At 42.6% G+C, this 25,875-nt stretch overlaps 1 protein-coding gene across 2 annotated transcripts in view; it reads right to left on the minus strand.

Annotated features, from left to right (window-relative positions):
- The window catches only part of LOC106566953 (histone-lysine N-methyltransferase PRDM16), a 419,760-nt gene that overhangs the window by 252,498 nt on the left and 141,387 nt on the right, over positions 1–25,875 (minus strand). For both annotated transcript variants that reach the window (XM_082960172.1, XM_045693333.2), the window contains exon 3: positions 5,717–5,770. In XM_082960172.1, the coding sequence (XP_082816298.1) occupies positions 5,717–5,770 (54 nt within the window). The remainder of the gene's footprint in view (positions 1–5,716; positions 5,771–25,875) is intronic.

The raw sequence follows: 25,875 nt of genomic DNA on the forward strand, positions 1-25,875 counted from the left end.
TCCCGCAGGTGTGATGTTCGGATCCTGTGCAGGTGTTGTTACACGTGGTCTGCCACTGCAAGGACGATCAACTGTCCGTCCTGTCTCCCTGCAGCGCTGTCTTAGTCGTCTCACAGTACGGACATTGCAATTTATTGCCCTGGCACATTTGCAGTCCTCATGCCTCATGCCTCCTTGCAGCATGTCTAAGGTATGTTCACGGAGATCAGCAGGGACCCTGGGCATCTTTCTTTTGGTGTTTTTCAGAGTCAGTAGAAAGGTCTCTTCAGTGTCCTAAGTTTTCATAACATAACTTTTTTGCGATGTTGACCAAACAAAATGTGTAATAAGTACAAGTAGCTTTCTGACAGGATACTTTTTTATTCTTACTTAATTTGTTTCTTAAGAGGGCTACTTTTACTTTTACTTGTTCATGCACGTATCCATGTGTGTGCATGTATGCATGTGTGTGTATGTGAGGATCATGATGGTCTATACGAGGTCTCCACATTCTCTTCTCTGTGGCCGTATAATTGCCTTTTCTCCCTCCCTGCTACAGATAGTTAACAGTCCCTCCTGTCTTTCCGGGCTGTTTATTCTACTCTGATTTCCAGCTCCTCTTGGTCATCATTCATCAGCTGCCCGTCGTCCCTGGGGAGATCACCCCCCCACCCACTCGTAACCAGGGGGCATATTTGATGGCCACACATTATGGGAAATGGGCTGCCCCTGTGGTGCGGCAGGGGTGGCAGTGATTATAATATCCTTCCAGATGATAATTTAAAACAAATTATCACAATGATCAATCAATCATCGCTTTTTTTACGGGCTGCTTTGCCCCTGAGCAGCGAATCTCGTCTGTGACCTGTAATGCTGTTCTTTCTGTCCCTTTATAAATGTAAGGGCATTTAAAAGAGCACATTTAAAGACTAAACTCCCTGGCTCGATAGAAAAAAATTGGAGGTCTGCAACACGCACATATGCATGCACACAAGCACACACACACACAGGCACTCACAGGCACTGCTAATCCCCATCCAACACTTCACCCCCCTAACATTTTTCCAACCAGAGCCAAAAACATTTTACTCCCAATCCAGCTAGCAACTAGGGGAACCTCAACCTTCAGAACAGACTGGGAAAGAACAACTAAAGGGTCACACAGTTCATAACAACCCCTAAACACAAACACACATAATGGATAATGGGTTTTTTCCCCACTGTAATATCTGTGGCTATTATCGATAGAGACGGACAAATAAAGTGGGGAACGTTTTTCTGCCTGGGTTCCTGTCAAATGAAGGCGATAGGTCGTTTGTCTCTCCCCCTTCAAAGCATCAAGAGTCCCGTTTTGGGGAACTATGCTTGCACCTATCATCTTAGACAAACAGAGAGAAAGGACTTACTATGTACATAGCAAAAATATCACTGCTTTATTTTTCCATCCACACCTTAAAAAGAAAAAACCCTTGATGAAAAAGAAAAACCCAATCCTTGCACCGTTGAAAGGATGGAAATAGATAGTGCTAAGGAATGTAAAAGAAAGAGAAAGAAAGAGAGAGATAGTGTCATTTGGGGTGAGGATCGGAGGTGACATAATGCAATTACAGAATATTGATTGCACTGTAATGAATGAGGGGGTCCATGTCTTAGTACTGCCTGCTTACGTGTTTAAATGCTTTCAAAAGACAGCGACACTTTTCTATTGGGGGGATTGACTGACACACACATGGACACACTCAGACATACACACAAACACACACGCTTCCCCGAGACCGGGCCAGTGAATGGCAGGTGGGATAAACAGACAGAGACAGATAGATAGACAGGTAGGACTGTCCAGAACCCAGCCACAGCTGATCCTATCAATGACCTGCAATGATAGGCATCACCATTTAATCTAATGCTACCACAAAGAGAGAGAAAGAAGAGAGAGCGAGAGCAGGAGGGAGAAAGGGTACAGAGAAAGGGAAAGAGAGAGGTTGAGGGAAAGAGAGGGATAAAGTTGCACCTCCTTCAGAGTCTGGGGAGTGAATGGAAGCCCCCTCTTTTACCTAGCTTTCGCACCTCCTCAGCACGTTTCACAAGGCCTCTTTGGAGCTACAATAACATCTTATTTCCTCTTTTATCGCTCCCTCTGTTTTCATTCTAGTCTCTCGCTTCATCTATCCATTTTGGGTTCTAGTCCGTCTATCTGGGCCCAAAGCCTCTTCTCTCTCTCTCTCTCTCTCTCTCTCTCTCTCTCTCTCTTTCTCTCTCTCTCTCTCTCTCTCTCTCTCTCTCTCTCTCTCTCTCTCTCTCATGGTTTCATTCCAATGGTCCGAGGTCCTTCTCTGTGAGTACACAGACAGGGACAGGGAAGAAGACCAGAGGGAGTGAGGGACGGAGACTCCACAAGACCCCAGCTGGTTCCTCGTCACCACGGAAAGGGATGGAGGATGGACTGGAGAGGGGAGCAGAGTCCCTTCTATAGTCACATTTGGACGTGTGCATACTACACTGATGTCCTCTCCCATTAGGATATGGTGACATATGGTTTACAACTTATGTTACGTCAAAATCATTTAGCCTACCTAGATGAATGATATCACCACAAAGTGACAGCATTGGATACGACACAGAGCTTAATGAGGTTTGGATAGGGCCATTATGATGCGCACAAAAACAATATGCACCACCAGGCAGTATTTGTCTGAGTTTCCCCGATACAATGTCAAATGCTGGAAATACGCTAGATAAATTCAATCCATTAAGAAAATTCTACATCACTTTTTAGTGGTCATTCACACACTATCGCCTTGAGGCACATATCTTACAGATCTGAAAAGGAGTGAATCGGTCCTATTGGAGTTCACTGTGTAAGAGGAAGTGTGTATGTGTGGACATGTTTACCTTATGAGTACCAGAAGTCCTCACAAGAATAGTAAACCAACTACAATTCAGAGAAATTAGGACATTTTGCCGGTCCATGACTTGTAAAAAGTCTATTTTAGGCTTAGGTTTAGGGTTAAGGTTAGAATTAGGGTTCGGGGTTAGTGGTTTCCTCACAAGTACAGTAAGTCCTCCCAAGTACAGTAAGACATAGCTGTAGTGTGTGTGTGCCTCTTATTGTGTTTTTCTTTATATTTTTTTTATTAAACCTTTATTTAACTAGTCAAGTCAGTTAAGAATCAATTCTTATTTACAATGACAGCCTACCCAGGCCAAACCCGGACGACGCTGGGACAATTGTGCACCGACCTATGGGACTCCCAATCACGGCTGGTTGTGATACAGCCTGGAATGGAACCAGGGTCTGTAGTGACGCCTCCAGCACTGAGTTGCAGTGCCTTAGACCGCTGAACCAGGGTCAGTAGTGAAGCCTCCAGCACTCAGATGCAGTGTCTTAGACTGCTGAACCAGGGTCTGTAGTGACGCCTCCAGCACTGAGATGCAGTGTCTTAGACCGCTGTGATGCAGCCTGGAATGGAACCAGGGTCTGTAGTGACGCCTCCAGCACTGAGATGCAGTGCCTTAGACCGCTGAACCAGGGTCTGTAGTGACGCCTCCAGCACTGAGATGCAGTGCCTTAGACCGCTGAACCAGGGTCTGTAGTGACGCCTCCAGCACTGAGATGCAGTGTCTTAGACCGCTGAACCAGGGACTGTAGTGACGCCTCCAGCACTGAGATGCAGTGCCTTAGACCGCTGAATCAGGGTCTGTAGTGACGCCTCCAGCACTGAGATGCAGTGCCTTAGACCGCTGAACCAGGGTCTGTAGTGACGCCTCCAGCACTGAGATGAAGTGCCTTAGACCGCTGAACCAGGGACTGTAGTGACGCCTCCAGCACTGAGATGCAGTGTCTTAGACCGCTGAACCAGGGTCAGTAGTGACGCCTCCAGCACTGAGATGCAGTGTCTTAGACCGCTGAACCTGGGTCTGTAGTGACGCCTCCAGCACTGAGCTGCAGTGCCTTAGACTGCTGCGCCACTCTGGAGCCCTGTGGTCAAGGTGGTCAAGTTAGCGTAATTGTAAGAATATGTGGCCGGGCACAACACTGAAAGCTACCTGTGGTCACTTGAAAAAGCAATGAAAGAGCTCATTGACCAATGCTCACTGACCAGTGACACTCTCCAACCCAGAGAAGCCCCTAAAATCGCCTAAAACCCTATTCATCCTATGTACTCTTTGAGGTATAGAGAGAGTTGGAATGAGTCCCAAAGGGCACACTATCCCTATAGATGGGTTAGCTGACAACGTCATGAAAACAGTGTGCTACCTTAATGGGGCCGAAGTCCGTAAGTTATTGTGATTCTGGATGGCCAGGTGGCTTGCAACAATGACAAGAAACTGCCACATGGGGAATCGTAAGTTATTGTGATTCTGGATGGCCAGGTGGCTTGCAACAATGACAAGAAACTGCCACGTGGGGAATCGTAAGCTATTGTGATTCTGGATGGCCGGTTGGCTTGCAACAATGACAAGAAACTGCCATGTGAGGAATCGTAAGTTATTGTGATTCTGGATGGCCAGGTGGCTTGCAACAATGACAAGAAACTGCCACGTGGGGAATCGTAAGCTATTGTGATTCTGGATGGCCGGGTGGCTTGCAACAATGACAAGAAACTGCCATGTGGGGAATCGTAAGTTATTGTGATTCTGGATGGCCAGGTGGCTTGCAACAATGACAAGAAACTGCCACGTAGGGAATCGTAAGTTATTTTGATTCTGGATGGCCGGGTGGCTTGCAACAATGACAATAAACTGCCACGTGGGGAATCGTTGCTCATTTCAGCTAGTTTAATATTTTTATTGATACCATGTCTTGTTTTGAGGTGTTTTGACGGATTTCATGTCAATGCTACTATGTAAAAAATATAGCTAGCTAGCTAGCTAACCAACAACTGTAACTATGTATTTGAGAGACAACAAGTGCTCATTGTGCAAATGTATTTATGTTTTTAATTAAAATTGCAGAGTAAATATTGTTTACAACCAACCAATCTATATATAGTGCTCTACTTTTGACCAGGGCCGTATGGGCCCTGATAAATAGGGATTAGGATGCCATTTGGGATGCATGACTGGAGTGCGTGGGCCGGACCATCGCTATAGGTTTCCATTGATTTTTCTAACAAGTGTACCTCCCTCTCTTCTTTCTTTCTCTCCCCAGCCATTGTTCTTTCACCATTAACTTTATACTTGAACTCTCTCCCTTTTCCGCCGTGACCTGGCAACACTGGCCGTAAAAGCCAACGGCCCGCCTCTCAATAAATGTATCACCTCATAAAGATGTGGCCAATGGTGTCGTGGTCAACAGGACGTATCGACAACACAAAAACCAATGATGGAGAATCTCTCTCCCTCTCTCTCTCTCTCTCACACACACACACACACACACACACACACACACACACACACACACACACACACACACACACACACACACACACACACTCCTCATTGCATCATTCACAGTCACAGCACGACAATCCACTGGTCATGTTATAGGAAGCTGGGCAGCCTGTATTCCAATTCCCAATGAATGGGAACATACCTGTATGTATAATATGTGGTTTGACACAGTCTTCACGTCTGAAATGATGGAGGTATGTGGTATCAAAGTGTCAGTGTGTGTCTGTGTACAATGACGACAACGATATACAGTAGGGTGACCTCAGGTGTGACAGCGTATGTTGACAATGTTGACACCTCTATGACCAAACAAAAAGCAGCAATACATCTCTATATGTCTTACCTTTTTGATGCAGCTCTCCGGAGAGGACATCACCTCGTGGTCATTCAGCATCTGCTGTGAAGACAACAAACAAAACATTTTACCACTCAACTCCAACAGAAATAACAGCCTCCTCATTCCTATGACACATTGACACAGCGCTCTGAACAACATCTGACCAAACACTACCATAATCTCTTCCACTAGTCATGACCGTAGCGACCTAATGGGCAGGGGACTCCATATACCATTGACCTACAACAAGACCAAGGACTCAAATTACGGAGCAACCTCCACCCCATCCCCAGGCCCATATTAAAACCTCTTAGATGTAAGGTCCCCTGTTTTGGGGACCTGTGTGGTTCTGGTACCGGTTCCGACCAACATTTTAGCTTATAAATCTATCTGTAGACAACGTAGATCAAAATGGCTGAGCCTGTGCGACGCAGGATGTGAAATGTGAAACCACTTGAAGCTGGGATGTCCCTCTTCCTGGCTGAACCCTACATCACAGCCACTGACAAAGCACATGCCTGCAATTGTTACATTGTAACTCAGCAGGGGAGCACATTTAGAGATCTATTTATAGCCATTCATTTAAAGCAATTTACATTTTAGTCATTTAGCAGACGCTCTTATCCAGAGCAACTTACAGTAGTGAATGCATACATTTCATAATTTTTTTTATTTTTATTATTAGTATTTTTTTTTGTACTGTGGCCCCCGTGGGAATCAAACCCACAACCCTGGCGTTGCACACACCATGCTGGCGTTGCAAACACCATGCTCTACCAACTGAGCCACAGGGAAGACTAATGAATATATTTTAAACAAAAAACACTTTCTGTTTGTCATGGACAGACAGTATTAATATGAGATGAAAGGTGAGTTCCTAACGATTTCAGGAAGCCAAGCTAGAGCTCTGGGAGACATTCACAACGATACAGGCAGACATTTTGATTAAGAGGGACCTTTAGAAAATATGCACATTTTGTCTAACACTAAACATACAATTATGTATTTTACAGTTGGAAGGTTACATCTGACAGTTAGCCTTTTACTAATTAGATCATGCTATATCTAGAACGCAAAAAAGTCATTTCAAGCCTTATTCATACAGTATTGTTGAATAGGAAATGCATCATATAAAACATTTCATATTGTTATCATATTTGTACTGTGTACTTGAGCTTGTGTCCTCAAAAGTGACTACACTTCAGCAATTTAACTCTTTTCTTTTTGCAGAAAGGTGAGATTTTAATCTTTCTTGGAGTATGCAGCATTGCTAGTTATTGTTTATTGCCCTCTCATGATAAATTATTAATTTGGGGGATTACGTAGATTGCATTTTCGATTACACACACGCGCACGCACACAAACACACATACGTGCACACACACAAGAACACACACACCTCCATCTCTCAAGCTCCCCCGCCACCCAACCCCACTGGCTCTATGCTCCCCCATATCCCCCTAACAGAGGGCGTGTTGTGTGGGGTTGCACGGTGATTACGTACCCATATATTAAACTTGATTTCTCTTTGAATGTCCCCCTCGATGATTTGAAGGGGGAACGGGGGAGGAATATGCAACTGTATTCCAAGCAGTTATCTCATATGGAGTCTGATCTGGGGAACTGTGATTGTTTGAGTCTTTTATGAATCAGGTTGAATGGACCTGCTCAAAGAGAGATTATGGTCTGTGTGGACGGTAAAGCAGGATCGAGGTTCCATAAACATTGCCGCGCTTTTTTCAATGGATGACTCTTCCCAACCCTAGCCACATTCGTTCTAATGGAGCGAGAGCTCGATTTCTCACACATTGGATTGTAAAAAATCGTTAAGTACATCACTAACTGTAAATCTCCAAGTCTCTTATGGTTTAATAATAGTAATTGTTTTGTCGATGTATCATGTGTGAGCATGGTTCTGACACTGCCTCTTGACCATCCAGGGCTCCATTGAAAGAGACTTGAAAGAGATCTCACATGGTTAAAAGCTCAATGCAGCCGTTTGTATCTCAATATCAAATAATTTCTGGGTAACAATTTAGTACTTGCAAAAGCAATTTCCCAAGCAAGAATTTTTCTACAACTGTCTGGGAGTGGTCTGAGTGGGGAGGGGAAAACTGAAAACTAGCTGTTATCGGCAGAGAGGTCTGGAAGTCTCTTTCTTATTGGTCTATTAACTCATTTATTCCCTGGTGATGTCACCAGGCCGGCCAAAACAGGTTGAAATGTCAGGCGGTCTTTTCAAACAGCTCGTACACTAAAGGGGAATTATTATCACTTTCACAATCTCACAGTATTATTCCAACCTCACAGTGTGGATACACTGTATATATTAAGCACAGAAACATCTTGTTTTTGCACTTGGCCTTTAAATAAAGACCAAATCAAATTGGAAATGTGATCAAGTATTGCCAATAGACCTCAGTGTCTCAAATGTTTTGCCAAGGGAGTCCGACATGTCACCCTATTCACCGCAGAGTGCACTACTTTTGACCAGGGCCCCATTTCAGAGAATAGGATGCCATTTCAGATGTGCTTCTTCAGTGAATAGGATGCCATTTCAGATGTGCCACTTCAGTGAATAGGATGCCATTTCAGATGTGCCTCTTCAGTGAATAGGATGCCATTTCAGATGTGCCACTCCAGTGAATAGGATCCCATTTCAGATGTGCCACTTCAGTGAATAGCATGCCATTTCAGATGTGCCATTTCAGATGTGCCACTTCAGTGAAAAGGATGCCATTTCAGATGTGCCACTTCAGTGAATAGGATGCCATTTCAGATGTGCCACTTCAGTGAAAAGGATGCCATTTCAGATGTGCCACTTCAGTGAATAGGATGCCATTTCAGATGTGCCACTTCAGTGAATAGCATGCCATTTCACAAGTCTGTATTTCAGACTCATCCATGTATGCTGCAGACAGACAGACAGTGCTGTGCACCAGAGCTGTGGTTCCCACCATTAAGCTATCAGTGGATCTCCCAGCACACTGAATGGAAGCAATTACAACACAGATACTTACAAGAGTACACTTACGCTACTTACATCTATAATTTAATCCTCAGCCTTATCAAAGCCATCCCGTCGTAAAAACAAAATCACATGGGCTGGCAGCGCATTTAAATGACACTATTTTAAACAAGCGTGGTCTCAGAAATCTAAACTGAGTGACTACAAGGTCTTTGTATTTGGTCCGCCGCAGCCCATGTGCAACTCATAAGCCCTCTTGGCCCATTACACATGTACACCAGCATCCAAATACACACTTTGTGTGTGATTTTTAATGGATGTTACACTACTCAGGGGCACGGCTTTCGGGAATGCCAGAGCCAGTCACCCAGCGAGAGAGAGAGAGAGAGAGAGAGAGAGAGAGAGAGAGAGAGGAGGCAGAGAAAAAGGAGAGAAAAGAGGGAGCAGGCTCAGTGGCCTGTGTGTGTTGCTGCATGTTTCTGTGTGTGGTGGTGGTGTTGCTGATAAGAACCTTCTTTCACATTCCGGGCCATCCTGTTCAGCTTGTGCTCCGTGCTCTGACAATAGTCCTTAGAGTGATGGGCACAGATAACAGAGAGAGAAAGACAGAGACTGAGAGAAGAGGATGGAGAAGGAGGAGAGAAGATAGAGAAAAAATAAATAGAGGATAGATAAAGAGCAAGAGGAGAAAGAGAGGGAGAGAGAAAGGAGGAAGAGGATAGACAGAAGAGAGAGGAGGGCTTTCCCCGCTATGGTAATATGTAGAGGTCAGCAATAATAGTTCACAAAGCAACAACTTGATTGGGTCTGCAAGACAGTATCAAGCACTCCAACAGAGTTAGGCCCGAGTTCCCTCACTCTCCCCACCACCCTATAGACACGCCAAACACAAATATGTGGATGTATCAAATTGTGTAACCTGAAACTGAAACATGCAAACAGGCACAAGCGGTTACTGCTTTAATGGTTTTCAGCTTTTGGGTTAGACACTCATTCCCTCCTCATCCTCCTCTGTCTCTGCTGGTGCTCTCAAAATTGCAAAATGACAAAATTTTACAAAAAAATATATTTTGTTCTCGTCTTGCATTGAACTTCGAAAACAAGCTGCCTTAAATGAATTGAAGCTGTAAATATCAAAACATCTCAGTTGAAGTTGGTGTGTACTCTTCAGAGCAGTCATCAATAGAGTCTCCTGCCCTTTAACATATGGGGTTATAGGTGTGATGTGCTAGGCCCAAGGCTGTCTCTCTCACTCAGCTCCTGCAGACAGACAGACAGACAGACACGTTTATTTTACTATCCTTGTTCAGACCAAACAACTGATTCCCATTAACCTTAACCTTAACCCCAACCCCAAACCCAAAACCTAACTCCTAAACTTAAGCCTAAACCTAACCCTTAACCCAATTTGTAACCCTAAACCTAACCTCTAGTCCTAAAATAGCCCTTTTCCTTGTGGGGACTGGCGAACTGTCCCCCTAGAATGTTCCTTGTTTAACTATTCTTAAGAGTACTTCTGGTCCCTACATGGATAGTAAACAGCATGGTCACCCGTGATAAAAGTCATTATTAGACGTCCATCTGAGGACGTCGGGAGATGATGTGGAAACCGGCCACTAGGGGCAACAGTGACCGCTGTTAACTTCAAGTAGGTTTCGGTTTTGCTAGGGCGTTGTGGCTGGATGACGGATGGGTGTAAGCATCTGCCTTTGATTACAAAGGTTGGAAGTTCAAATCCAGCAATGAAGTTGTTTCTGAGATTTTATTTTAAGCCAATCCCAAACCTTAACCCTTACCTTAACCATTCGGAGTTAATGCCTAACCTTAAGATTTTGGATTAAATGCCTTAAACACTTTGAAATTTGACGTTTGCAACAACTTTCATAATCTTTATGTCTTATTAATAAATTTAGAGTACAAATATAGTTTTCAGCACTTATATGCACAAATCATTTTTGGATTCGCTCTGGATATCATGCAAAGCCAGACGGATTACCAGGACGTGTACTCAAAGCATGTGCGGACCCAACTGGCAGGTGTCTTCAATGATATTTTCAACCTCTCCCTGACCGAGTATGTAATACCTACATGTTTCAAACAGACCACCATAGTCCCTGTACCCAAGGAAGCGAAGGTAACCTGCCTAAACGATTACCGCCCCATAGCATTCACGTTGGTAGCCATGAAGTGCTTTGAAAGGTTGGTCATGACTCACATCAACAGCATCCTCCCGGATACCCTAGACCCCCTCCAATTCGCATACCGCCCCAACAGATCTACAGACGACGCAATCTCAATCGCACTCAACACTGCCCTTTCCCACCTGGACAAAAGGAACACCTATGTGAGAATGCTGTTCATTGACTACAGCTCAGCGTTCAACACAATAGTGCCCACGAAGCTATTCACTAAGTTAAGGACCCTGGGATTAAACACCTACCTCTGCAACTGGATCCTGGACTTCCTGACGGGCCGCCCCCAGTTGGTAAGGGTAGGCAACAACACGTCTGCCATGCTGATCCTCAACACTGGGGCCCCTCAGGGGTGTGCACTTAGTCCCCTCCTGTACTCCCTGTTCACCCACGACTGCATGGCCAAACACGACTCCAACACCATCACTAAGTTTGCTGATGACACAACAGTGGTAGGCCTGATCACAGACAACGATGAGACAGCCTATAGGGAGGAGGTCAGAGAACTGGCAATGTGGTGCCAGGACAACAACCTCTCCCTCAACGTGAGCGAGACAAGCAGCTGATTGTGGACTACAGGAAAAGGCGTGCCGAACAGGCCCCCATTAACATCGACGGGGCTGTAGTGGAGCGGGTTGAGAGTTTCGAGTTCCTTGGTGTCCACATCACCAACTTACTATCATGGTCCAAACATACCAAGACAGTCGTGAAGAGGGCACGATAAAACCTTCTCCCCATCAGGAGACTAAAAAGATTTGGCATGGGTCCTGAGATCCTCAAAAGGTTCTACAGCTGCAACATCGAGAGCATCCTGACTTGTTGCATCACTGCCTGGTACATCAACTGCTCGGCATCTGACTGTAAGGCGCTACAGAGGTTAGTGCGTACGGCCCAGTAGATCACTGGGGCCAAGCTTCCTGCCATCCAGGACCTATATATGAGGCGGTGTCAGAGGAAAGCCTGTAAAATTGTCAAAGACTCCAGTCACCCAAGTCATAGACAGTTCTCTCTGCTACCGCACGGGAAGCGATACCGGAGCGCCAAGTCTTGGACCAAAAGGCTCCTTCACAGCTTCTATCCCCAAGCCATACGACTGCTGAACAGCTAATCAAATGGCCACCAGACTATTTACATTAACCCCCCCTCCTCCATTTGTTTTTACACTGCTGCTACTCACTGTTTATTATCTATGCATAGTCACTTCACCCCTATTTACATGTACAAATTACCTCAACTAACCTGTACCCCTGCATACTGACTCGGTACAGGTACCCCCTTGTATATAGCCTCGTTATTGTTATTTTGTGTTACTTTTTTAAATGTTTTACTTTAGTTTATTTGGGAAATATTTTCTTATCTCTTCCTGAACTGCACTGTTGGATAAGGGCTTGTAAGTAAGCATTTCACGGTAAGGTCTAGATTGTTGTATTCGGCGAATGTGACAAATAAAGTTTGATTTGGTATATTGACTAATTCGATATCCTGAGAAAGGTCTACTCATTAGACATCCTGAGAATGGCCTACTCATTAGTTAACCTGTTAGGGCTAGGAGGCAGTATTGACACGGCTGGATAAAAAACATACCCGATTTAATCTGGTTATCACTCCTACCCAGTAACTAGAATATGCATATACTTATTACATATGGATAGAAAACACCCTAAAGGTTCTAAAACTGTTTGAATGGTGTCTGTGAGTATAACAGAACTCAAATGGCAGGTCAAAACCTGAGAGATTCCTTTACAGGAAGTGGCCTGTCTGACCATTTCTTGAACTTCTTTTCCATCTCTATCTTTTACTAAGGATCTCTGCTCTAACGTGACACTTCCTACGTCGTCCATAGGCGCTCAGAGCCCAGGAAAAACCTGAATGTCGTCATCCCAGCCCCAGGCTGAAACACATTATCGCCTTTCTCAAGTGGCCGATCAAGGGACTCTGGGCTTAGGCGCGTGACCTGACCGCCCCCGTCTTTGTGATTTTTCCTCTGTTTGCCGAAAAGGAGATTCCCGGTCGGAATATTATCGCTTTTCTACGAGAAAAATTGCATAAAAATTGATTTTAAACAGCGGTTGACATGCTTCGAAGTACGGTAATGGAATATTTCGAATTTTTTTGTCACGAATTGCGCCATGCGCACGACCCTTCTTTACCATTTCGGATAGTGTCTGGAACGCACGAACAAAACGCCGCTATTCGGATATAACGATGGATTATTTTGGACCAAAGCAACATTTGTTATTGAAGTAGCAGTCCTGGGAGTGCATTCTGACGAAGACAACAAAAGGTAATCAAACTTTTATAATAGTAAATATGATTATGGTGAGTGCTAAACTTGCCGGGTGTCTAAATAGCTAGCCCGTGATGCCTGGGCTATGTACTTAGAATATTGCAAAATGTGCTTTCACCAAAAAGCTATTTTAAAATCGGACATATCGAGTGCATAGAGGAGGTCTGTATCTATAATTCTTAAAATAATTGTTATGCTTTTTGTGAACGTTTATCGTGAGTAATTTAGTAAAATGTTAGCGAATTCCCCGGAAGTTTGCGGGGGGTATGCTAGTTCTGAACGTCACATGCTAATGTAAAAAGCTGGTTTTTGATATAAATATGAACTTGATTGAACAAAACATGCATGTATTGTATAACATAATGTCCTAGGGTTGTCATCTGATGAAGATCATCAAAGGTTAGTGCTGCATTTAGCTGTCTTCTGGGTTTTTGTGACATTATATGCTAGCTTGAAAAATGGGTGTCTGATTATTTCTGGCTTGGTACTCTGCTGACATAATCTAATGTTTTGCTTTCGTTGTAAAGCCTTTTTGAAATCGGACAGTGTGGTTAGATTAACGAGAGTCTTGTCTTTAAATAGCTGTAAAATAGTCATATGTTTGAGAAATTGAAGTAATAGGATTTTTAAGGTTTTGAAAATCGCGCCACAGGCTTCAAGTGGCTGTTACGTAGGTGGGACGAATTCGTCCCGCCTAGCCCAGAGAGGATATCCTGAGAAAGGCCTACTCATTAGATATCCTGAGAAAGGCCTACTCATTAGATATCCTGAGAAAGGCCTACTCATTAGATATCCTGAGAAAGGCCTACTGTATGTGAACATCTTATTTTCTCTATATGATGACAAATAATGACACTATTTTCTCAGTACATACAATGCATATGCTCTTGACGGAGGTCCTTATCAGGATCTTGATATGCTTTTTGATATGCTAAATAAGGACAAATTCTGATGCTTATTTGAGTTTTGAATGTCTTCAATAATTTGACAAATATTCAATCCATATAATTTTTTCAGACTAGCTAGAATTTTAGCATTCCCTCTGCATAAAGTCGTGTGCAAACTGCAAGCAAAAAGCACTGTAACTGGTAGCCAAACAACAAGAATCACGTACTAACTGGCTAGCTTGTTCCAATTCGTTTTCTCATCATGAATGAAGCAGGTAGAGTAGCTGTCTTGTGGTGTGGCTATGTGAAATGACAATATTTGATTTGATTCATGATATATGCATTAACAAGTCGGAGTGGATCACAGACCAATATTACCACTAAGATGGGTCTGGACTGCGAGGGACTGCCGCTGATGACCCAGTCTGCATCCATCACATTCATAATCCATAACAAACAGGGCAGGCAGGGGTATTGAGGGTATGCAACTTTTATTTTCTGTTAAATAAATAAAATACATTTTTAGCAGAGATTGGCTTACGTTTGCAACTTCACAGAAAACGAGTTGTGATTGGAGCCCTGGATTTGCTATGGTGCATTTTTTAAACAGAAATAGCAGAGATGTGCTTTGGAAATAGCAATTTGGATTAATTGTATATGGTGCAAATCTATGCTCCGACATGTCACATTCGTGTGAAGAAGCACAAGGATTTTTGGCGCCTGAACAGGTAAAATAATTTGGCCGCAGGACATTGCTCATGAGTTGGATTTAGCCCATTTTGATAACACATACGAGGATGAATAATACATATCTGGTAAGGATATCTAATGAAATTATGCATTTTTAGAAATACAGATATATAAATTATAAAGTAATTACGACAGATATGATACATTTCTGAAAGTATGTGGATTCGTTCATGCCTAAGTATAAAGGTTTAGATATGTCAGCATGTTGACACATACCCTTTCCTGAGTTAGAATATTTTACAAATACGTAAGCAGGTGCACGAGCATCTGGTGCATGTCTTGTACATATCTCACCCCAGATATCTCCCTGAACTCATACGGTAGCAGGGAGATTTCTGAGGTCCAGATTGGATGCATGTAGAAACTGGCCATTAAAAGAGAATATCCTAACTCCATATATGAACTTAAGGACATGTGTATCTGGAGCATGTCTACTCCTTATATCTAATAACATGTCAGATATCCAGACATATATCGATACAGATATCCTCTGATATTTACCCTTTTCACCCAGTGCGCACACACACACTCCTCAGCCTTACAGAGACCCCACCAAGCAAATAAATATCCTATTAATTAGAAGGGAAAAGGAGATTGGTCACCCTGACTAATACCAACATATGATTTATTGTCCTGTGTCACTAACATTTTAAAGTCACTTACGTTTCAAAGTCACTTTTCTCCATGTCAGATGGAACACTCAAAACAGAGGAGTGCTTATTTCTGGATCCTTTGACAGAACTGTTTAAAATTGTAGGGTAGGGTGGGGTAAGTTGAAAAATGATTTAAATTCAGCATCACTCTGTCAAGGGAAATATAGTATTCTTTCTAACAAAGATATCTACATATAATTCAGGATGTTGTGTATCCTTGGAAACAAATCAAGGTTTATGTAAACATTACAGTTTTGAAAACATAGCTTGTCCAAAATATGGTATAGGGTAAGTTGAGCCGCAGGATAAGTTAAGCCAGTACAGTACAGTACAATACAGTACACGTTTCTGTACTAAATGAAATATTAGCACTACACTCTTCAAAAAAAGCATTCCAAAAGGGTTCTTCTGCTATTCCCATAGGATAATCAATTGCTGTTCCAGGTAGGACCCTTTTTGCTTCCAGGTAGAACCCGTTTGGGTTTCATGTAGAGCCCTCTCTGGAAAGGTTCTAAGTGGCACCAAAAAGGGTTGTGCTTGGAACTCAAAGCATTGTACCTGTAACTAAAAAGGGTTCTTCCTTTTAGGTTCTAGATAGCACCTTTTTTTCTACATTTTAAAAACCATGTCTATAAACACAATCACAATTGATTTGTCTTAATTATTTTAAGCACATTAACACAGTCTTAACATCTAACAAACACTTTGTACTTTTCTAAACACTTCTATTATCGGCCCTGTTGTTATCTCATATCCCAGCGATATTACATTACATTACTTGCATTACGCCTGTGAAGAAAACACTTAAATTTGCTCAACTTGCCATTGGCTCAACTTAACCCAAGGCAAACATTTTGACTTTATTAGCCACAGCTACAATGATGCACTTTCATGCTAGGTTTATGACCTCATGTTGAAGCTTAACTTATAAAGACCCCTTAGATAATCTACTTCGGATTAGATACAAGCATCATGGATACTCAAACACAATAAATTCATTTGACTTGGAGAAAAGCTTTTTTGGGGACCTAAGGTTTCAAAGAAACAAGGGTGGCTCAACTTACCTTTTTGGCTCAACTTACCCCACTCTCCCCTACCCTTGTTGTCCTATCTGCGCTAAGCTAACTTGCACTAACTTGTTAATGTCCCTTATGGACATGACAAGCAAAGAAACTATGGCAAACTACAACAATTATTGATGGTGTCATGCAGACAATGGAAGGAGTGTATCTGGGCACAAAAGCCCTCTTTAAGGCGTGTGTGTCTTTTGTACGACTACAAATGTAGCTGTTTCACTGCCACTTTAGCATAATTTGCAGTGACACACCATGTTGATTGAGCACACAAAATAAAACGTAGCGAATAGGCCGGATGTGTTGTTACAGCCCCACATCGTTGCCAGCCAGTCGCAGGAAATCGGGCACAGTAATTTTCAGAACTACGAGCAACGTATTTGATTTTTATTTTCTCTACCTCTCAGAGCACATGTGGTTGTTTGCATTCAAAACTTCAGCAAACCTTTGAGAATAAGCCCTTACCATATTGCAAGACACAATCAAAACTCTACCCATTGCAAGTCCAGCTGTACAGAAGTGGTAGAGTAAAAATAGAGTGGTACAGCAACAGAAAAAGAGAGACCACTTTCAGAGTTTCGCTGTAGGAAAATGTTGGCACTTATTGCCAAAAACAATTCTCATTAAGTCTGGATAATATGAGGTAATATAGGAACACGGCCAATGGACGGTTATGGGTGCAAGAAGCCACAAGTTTCTATAATAAAAAACCACCAGCAAACAGACCTCAAGGCCTTTTGAATCGACAGACTCACAACCCATTGTCTACAGGAGCCACACCAAGAATGCCACAAAATGGACAGTTAATGAGAACTTTCTCGGATGCTGGCACCCTGACAACAGTTAATTGTAGCATTGCCTGGGACATTATTGATTTCTTAACGTATAGATTAGTGCGGATGCGGTTGTGCGCAGCGCATTTGCGAGTTGCATAATAAACTTGCCTGTGAGAGAAAGAAAGAAAACAACCTCTGTTTTTCACTGCTCTGCCATCTAAACTGCTCTCTAAAGGGCCCTCCACTCTGATTTCAAAGTCTACACACACGGAGTTAGGGGAGCCACACAAAAATACAAAGAACTACATTGATATTGAGTTGCACCCCTCCTTTTGCCCTCAGAACAGCCTCAAAATCCATTGGGCCATGGACTCTACAAGGTGTAAAAAGCATTCCACAGGGAGGCTGGCCCATGCTGACTCCAATTTAATTTTACATTTTATTTATTTTTATTTAACCTTTATTTAACCAGGTAGGCAAGTTGAGAACAAGTTCTCATTTACAATTGCGACCTGGCCAAGATAAAGCAAAGCAGTTCGACACATACAACAACACAGAGTTACACATGGAGTAAAACAAACATACAGTCAATAATACAGTAGAAAAATAAGTCGATATACAATGTGAGCAAATGAGGTGAGATAAGGGAGGTAAAGGCAAAAAAAAGGCCATGGTGGCGAAGTAAATACAATATAGCAAGTAAAACCCTGGAATGGTAGATGCTTCCCACAGTTGTGCCAAGTTGGCTGGATGTCCTTTGCGTGGTGGATCATTCTTGATACACACAGGAAACTGTTGAGCGTGAAAAACCCAGCAGCATTGCAGTTCTTGACACAAACCAGTGCACCTGGCATCTACTACCATACTCTGTTCAAAGGCACTTAAATATTTTGTTTTGTACATTCACCCTCTGAATGGCATACATACAAATTCCATTCCTCAATTGTTTCAAGGCTTAAAAATACTTCTTTAACCTGTCTCCTCCCCTTCATCTACACTAATTGGTGGATTTAACAAGTGACATCATTAAGGGAGAATAGATTTCACCTGGATTCACCAGGACAGTCGATCAGTGGAGGCTGCTGAGGGGAGAAGGGCTCATAATAATGCCTGGAACGTTATTCCGGTCCAGCCACTACCACGAGCCCGTCCTCCGCAATTAAGGTGCCACCAACCTTCTGTGCAGTCTATACCATGGAAGGTGTTTTAAATGTTTTGTACACTCAGCATATATAGAGCCTTTCACTAGCATGTCAAATCACAGAAAATCAATCACTGTGACTATCTCCAGCACCAGCCTCTCTCAACCCTTCACAGCCGACACGCTTCAAGACAAATATTACTAGTCTGCAGTTTTTTCAAATGAAATCCCATTGTTAGCCCTCATGCAAAAACAGGTTTTCCCTTTCTCCCTCTTGCTCTCTCCCTTCCTCTCTCTTTCTCACTCTCTCACTGTTGTTCTCGCTCCAAAATCAGCTGAATCTTGTTTGAGTAAAGATACTATCTGACTTTTTGGACTCAGTTTGTGTTCCCGGGTCATTTGTCCTCAGCAGGGTGTAAAGGGGCTATTTTGGGACTTCCCAACACCGATACGACGAGGGAGCCGACACAAAACAAGTCGCTGCTCTATCACTACTTAAAACATATTTCAACAATGAGCCTGCTCAAGAAAGAACACGGTGAAAGAGGGAGGGAAATCCTCCCTGCTAAATACCAGGAAGCTAGGCGGCGATCTGATAGAATATATTTATGAGGACTTTAATAAGCTGAGGACTTGAAGCCGTCTGCCAAGGCAAACATCAAGGCAGCCCTGATAGCAAAATGCTCCGCAGCTATTGATAGGGAGGAAGGGGGGCAATTAAAAGAATGGCTCACAGCTTAGCATTGTTTGATTCCATATTACGGCCTTATCAACGTCTTAGACTTTGGCTGTCAGTTGAATGTGTTGAAGGCATACAGACCGTGGCAGAGGATGGCACTAGTCTTATTGTGTAGGCCCAACACAAAGGTGAGAGAGATCAGAGATTGGTTCAACACTTATCACATTGGGGCTAAAGCTAACAACGTTATTACTCAATGTATCGGGATGGGGTGGGTGTTGGTTGGCGGAACTGAAACCTTGGGAGAGTGGAAACACAAAGGGTATTTGGCAGGTGAACACATGGTGCCATTGTGTAGGGACATCACAGCCACTTTTCAAAAACAAAATGCATGTTTACGCTATGAGCAATGACCCTGGAGTCCTTTAAGAGTTCCCATGATTTATGCTCGGGCAAATGTCACAATAAAATATATTACGGGAGCTTTTCAATAAAACCTGGGATGATTTGCCTCATCATTTCAACGTGCAGTACTGTATGATTTGTATCTAAATATTATCCATACAAGCGACATAAGATGTACAGTGCCTTCAGAAAGTGTTCATACCCCTTGACTTAGTATACTTGCTACAGCCAGTAATTTCTTCTCACCCATCTACACACAATACCCCATAATGAAACCATGTTTTTATACATTCTTGCACATTTATTGACAATGAAATACAGACATATCTCATTTACGTAAGTATTCACACCACTGAGTCAATTATTTGTGGAATAACCTTTGGTGGCGATTACAGATGTGTCTTTCTGGTTAAGTCTCTAAGAGCTTTGCACACCTGGATTGTATAATATTTTGCCATTATTCTTAAAATTCTTCAAGCTCTGTCAAGTTGATTGTTGATCATTGCGAGACAAACATATTCAAGTCTTGCCATAGATTTCCATGTCGATTTAAGTAAAAAGTGTAACTAGGCTACTCAGGAACATTCATTGCTAAGCAACTCCAGTGTAGAATAGACCTTGTGTTTTAGGTTACTGTCCTTCTGAAAGGTGAATTTGTCACCCAGTGTCTGGTGGAAAACAGACTGAACGAGCTTTTCCTCTAAGATTGTGCCTGTGCTTATTGCTGTTTTCCGTTTCTTTTTATCCTAAAAAGAACTCCTTTGTCCTTGCCGATGACAAGCAAACCCATAACATGATGCAGCCACCACCATGCTTTAAAATATGAAGAGGGGTACTCAGTAATGTGTTTTGTTGGATTTTCCCCAAACATAATGCTTTGTATTCAGAACAAAAAGTTAATTTCTTTGCCACATTTTTTGCAGTATTACTTTAGTGCCTTGTTGCAAACAGGATGCATGTTTTCGGGTATTATTATTCTGTACAGGTGTCACACCCTGACTGTAGAGATCCTTATTATTCTCTATGTTTGGTTAGGTCAGGGTGTGACTCGGGTGGGGAAGTCTATGTTTTTTGTTTCTTTGTTTTTGGGCCGAGTGTGGTTCCCAATCAGAGGCAGCTGTCTATCATTGTCTCTGATTGGGAATCATACTTAGGCAGCCTGTTTTCCACCTGTGTTTGTGGGAGGTTGTTTTCTGTTTAGCATCTGAGCCTGACGGAACTGTTCGCTTTCGTTTTTGTTGCGTTTGGTTTTTCTTGTTTGAATGTCTCGTGAAATAAAGTATCATGAACACTCACCACGCTGCGCCTTGGTCCACTTCTCCTTCTAACGACGAGCACTACAACAGGCTTCCTTCTTTTTCAATCTATAATTTAGGTTAGTTTTGTGGAGTAACTACAATGTTGATCCATCCTCAGTTTTCTCATATCACAACCATTAAACTCTGTAACTGTTTTAAAATCATTTAAAAAACACCATCCAAAGCTTAATTAATAACGTCACCATGCTCAAAGGGATATTCAGTGTCTGATTTTTACATGTTTACAGATCTACCAGTCGGTATCCTTCTTTGCAAGAGATTGAAAAACCTCTCTGTTCTTTGTCGTTGAATCTGTGCTTGAAATTCACTATTCAATTGAGGGACCTTACACATAACTGTATGTGTGGGGTACAGAGATGGGGCAGTCATTAAAACAAATGAAATTATGTTAACCACTATTATTGAACATGGAATGAGTCCATGCAACTTATTATGCGATTTGTTAAGCACATTTTTACTACTGAACTTATTTAGCCTTGCCATAGTAAAGGGGTTGAATACTTATTGACTCATGACATTTATTAATAAAAAATATAAAAAATACAAACAAAATTCCACTTTGACATTATGGGGTATTGTGTGTCGATCAGTGACACAAAATCTCAGTTTAATAAATGTTTTATTCAGGCTGTAACATAACAAAGTGTGGAAAAAGTAAAGGGGTGTGAATACTTTCTGAAGGCACTGTCTGTCTTATTCGGCTAATATTCCACAACTAAATATACACCAAATACACTGACAGGCTAAATTAACACTTCTTGCTTATTGGAAGTGGATTGTTCTCTTCAGGAGAATAATAGTGCTGTTTGAAGGGTTCGCGGTTCACACTTGCTCAGCAAATATAACTTGACAGAGGTACATTATATTATGTGACTGGGAAGAGAGAAATCGACATTGTGCCTCAGAGTTGTAAAAAAAAGAGAGAGGGCAGGAGAGGTAAAGAGTGCTGCATCCATCACCTTATCATTGAGCCTCTATCCTTTCAAGCCGAGACGTGGAACTTCATATTGACAGAGCCATAGAGATATATTAGCCGGCTGGCCCACTTTATTGATAAGTCATTTGGGAGGATGATCAGTAATAGCAGTGATGCTTTGACAGCCGTACGGATGCCGACCAATAAATAATGCTTCCTTGGCGGCTAAGGGGACTGTACACAGCATCGTTGTCGGGGTGGCTTTCACACCATGAAAGTCATGATAAGTCATCGATGGTCAAGGGGAGAAATATCTCCACCTCTTCTCTAATAATCACATAGGGCCTCTTGGAACATGTATGAGGGGCATTGGGGGACGTTGGAGAGAGACTTAGAGCGTGTCCTGTAGGCTGCATAAATTGGATTGAGGGTCAATCCATATGATATATAGATGCTTTTCATTTCTCCCGGCAAACATTGGGTTTGAAAGATGGGATGTCTCGGTAGTTTATTTAGGTTTAGGTAGCAACATGCTTTTCATTAGCAACATGCTTTAATCTGATCAATCTGGTATTGGTACTCTGGATTCCAGTATTCCAGTATTCTGCCATCTAAATGTTTTCCCTCTGAGTTGTATGTGTGTGTAAGAATACACATTGGTTCAAATGTCTCTCTCAAACCAATGAAGCCTGTAATTCAAACCAGGGACCCCTTTCTATGCAAAGGATAACATACTTAAGAGTCCAGATCTGTCATCGGAAGAGGTTTTTGGAAGCGGACCATGGGTATATTGGCATGTGATGACGGAAGATGCCTGGCTAAATGACGTATTGTTTTTTGGGGCTCGAATAAATATTTACAGCTTTTGCATATATCGCCGTCAATATGCAGAGCTTTCCTCACATCACCTCACACTGGTCTGACAAGTCCTGCCTGCCAGAGGGCCCGTGTGCGAGAGAGAGTGAGACAGAGAGGTATTTAAAGTGAGCTATACACTAACTTTGAGATATTTCGACTCTTAGGGAAAGGGTGGGGTGGTTTTGAAGCTTAGTCGGTCACTCTCCTCCCCTTAGATACGGGCTTGTGGCTTTTCCACATATTGACGCGATGAGGAGAGGAGGAGAGGGGAGGGCAGGCTCAAGGCCCTAACATGAAAGGGAAAGGTGTCCCTTGAGTTGGGGCTAAGTGCACGTACTGTCCTTGTGGGTCGGGAGAGCACAAGCTTTCTTTGGGCCTTTTAGTTTAAGCTGGGGTCAGTTCCAGATGATGCCTTCGAGAGAGAGAGACGAGGAATGAAATGACTCACTGATGAGAGTTCTTCCCCCAGATAAATAAATACATTGACCAGTGTATTTCCTGCCTGGCTGAGTGCAGTCAAGTCTGACGGAGGCAAGAGGGAAGGTGAGGGGTGGGAGGCGGGCAGGAGTGGAAGAATTGCTTAAAACACTGTTGCATGCCCCAACACACACACAAACACACTCCTGTGTTTGAAGGAGACAGACAGAATAGAGCCATTTAAGTGACGAGGGAGCCGACACCGACACCGGAAGAGGCGTTCACCCGCCAACTCCTCAAACTGGTCCAACGCTGCATCTCCCTCTCTCCACACGGCGTTGGCCCAATCCAGGGCTGTCCCAGTGAGGCATGAGACGAGGGCAGACACCCTCTCACGGCCCGAAGGAGCCAGGTATAAGTCTAGCTGCAACAGGAACCCCTTGCAGTTCACAGCCGTCCCATCGTATTCCTGGGGAAGGGAGAGACGAATCCCACTGGGACCAGGAGAAGGAGGGGCGCGTAGTGGAGACCCTGGTTGTGCTGGTGGAGGCGCTGGGCGCTCCCTGTCTCTCCCTGTCTCTCCCAGCGGTCCATTGTCTGAACAACGCGGTCCATGGCGGTGCCAAGATGGTGGAGCATTGCTGCGTGCTCCGGACGCGCTCCTCCACCCCTATACCTGGGGTGCCTGCTCCTGCAGACTCCATAAGTTTGGTCCGGAATTCTCTAGGGGGTGCGTACTGGCGGCAGAGAAGTTTTAGGAGAACTAAAACTGATTTACAACGGCGCAGTTTAACCTGTTGGGGCTAGGGGGCAGTATTTTCACGGCTGGATAAAAAAACGTACCCGATTTAATCTGGTTACTAATCCTACCCAGTAACTAGAATATGCACATACTTATTATATATGGATAGAAAACACCCTAAAGTTTCTAAAACTGTTTGAATGGTGTCTGTGAGTATAACAGAACTCATTTGGCAGGCAAAACCCTGAGACATTTTCTGACAGGAAGTGGATACCTGATGTGTTGAATTACCTTTAAGCCTATGCCATTGAAACACACAGGGGTTGATTAATGTTTTGGCACTTCCTATTGCTTCCACTAGATGTCACCAGCCTTTACAAAGTGTTTTGAGTCTTTTACTGTGAGATCTGACCGAACAAGAGCCATGGAACGGTGATGGCCGATTAGACTCTGGCGCGCGAGTTCATGTTGGGTACCCTCGTTCCAATACGTTATAAAAGAGAATGCATTCGTCCACCTTGAATATTATTCATGTTCTGGTTAAAAAGGCACTAATGATTTATGCTATACAACGTTTGACATGTTTGAACGAACGTAAATATATTTTTTCCCCTCGTTCATGACGAGAAGTCCGGCTGGCTTAGATCATGTGCTAACAACACGGATCTTTTTGGATATAAATGATGAGCTTTTTTGAACAAAACTACATTCGTTATGGACCTGTGATACCTGGAAGTGACATCTGATGAAGAGAATCAAAGGTAATGGATTATTTACATAGTATTTTCGATGTAAATCTATAATTCTTTAAATGACAATATAATATTTTACCAATGTTTTCTAATTTTAATTATTTAATTTGTGGTGCTGACTTGACTGCCGGTTATTGGAGGGAAACGATTTCCTCAACATCAATGCCATAGTAAAACGCTGTTTTTGGATATAAATATGAACTTGATAGAACTAAAAATGCATGCATTGTCTAACATAATGTCCTAGGAGTGTCATCTGATGGAGATTGTAAAAGGTTAGTGCATCATTTTAGCTGGTTTTATGGTTTTGGTGACGCCTGTCTTTGAAGTGACAAAACATTACACACAGCTATTGACAATGTACTCTCCTAACATAATCTAACTTTATGCTTTCGCCGTAAAACCTTTTTGAAATCGGACAACGTGGTTAGATTAAGGAGATGTTTATCTTTCAAAGGGTGTAAGATAGTTGTATGTTTGAAAAATTTGAATTTTGACATTTATTTGGTTTCAAATTTGCCGCTCTTGAAATGCACCTGCTGTTGATAGGGTGCACCACGGGTGGCACGCTAGCGTCCCACATAGCCCCAAGAAGTTAATAAATAAAACCACCGTTAACCTCTTGGGGCTAGGTGGGACGCTAGCGTGCCACCCGTGGTGCACTCCATCAACAGCAGGTGCATTTCAAGAGCGGCAAATTTGAATCCAAATAAATGTCCAAATTCAAATTTTTCAAAAATACAACTATGTTACACCATTTGAAAGATAAACATCTCCTTAATCTAACCACGTTTTACGATTTCAAAAAGGTTTTACGGCGAAAGCATAAATTTAGAGTATGTTAGGACAGTACATTTACAAGAGTTGTGTGTAATGTTTTGTCAAGTCAAAGACAGGGTCACCAAAACCATAAAACCAGCTAAAATGATGCACTAACCTTTTACAATCTCCATCAGATGACACTCCTAGGACATTATGTTAGACAATGCATGCATTTTTAGTTCTATCAAGTTCATATTTATATACAAAAACAGCGTTTTACTATGGCATTGATGTTGAGGAAATCGTTTCCCTCCAATAACCGGCAGTCAAGTCAGCGTCAGAAATTAAATAATTAAAATTAGAAAACATTGGTAAAATATTATATTGTCATTTAAAGAATTATAGATTTACATCTCTTGAACGCAATCAACTTGCCAGATTTAAAAATAACCTTACTGGGAAATCACACTTTGCAATAATCTGAGCACTGCGCCCAGAAAAATACGCGTTGCGATACAGACTAGACGTCATGTTGGGGAGATCTAAAATCGAAAATACTATGTAAATAATCCATTACCTTTGATTCTC

This window comes from Salmo salar, chromosome 13 (genome assembly GCF_965601325.2).
Source record: "Salmo salar chromosome 13, fSalSal1, whole genome shotgun sequence".
Classification (NCBI taxonomy): Eukaryota; Metazoa; Chordata; class Actinopteri; order Salmoniformes; family Salmonidae; genus Salmo; species Salmo salar.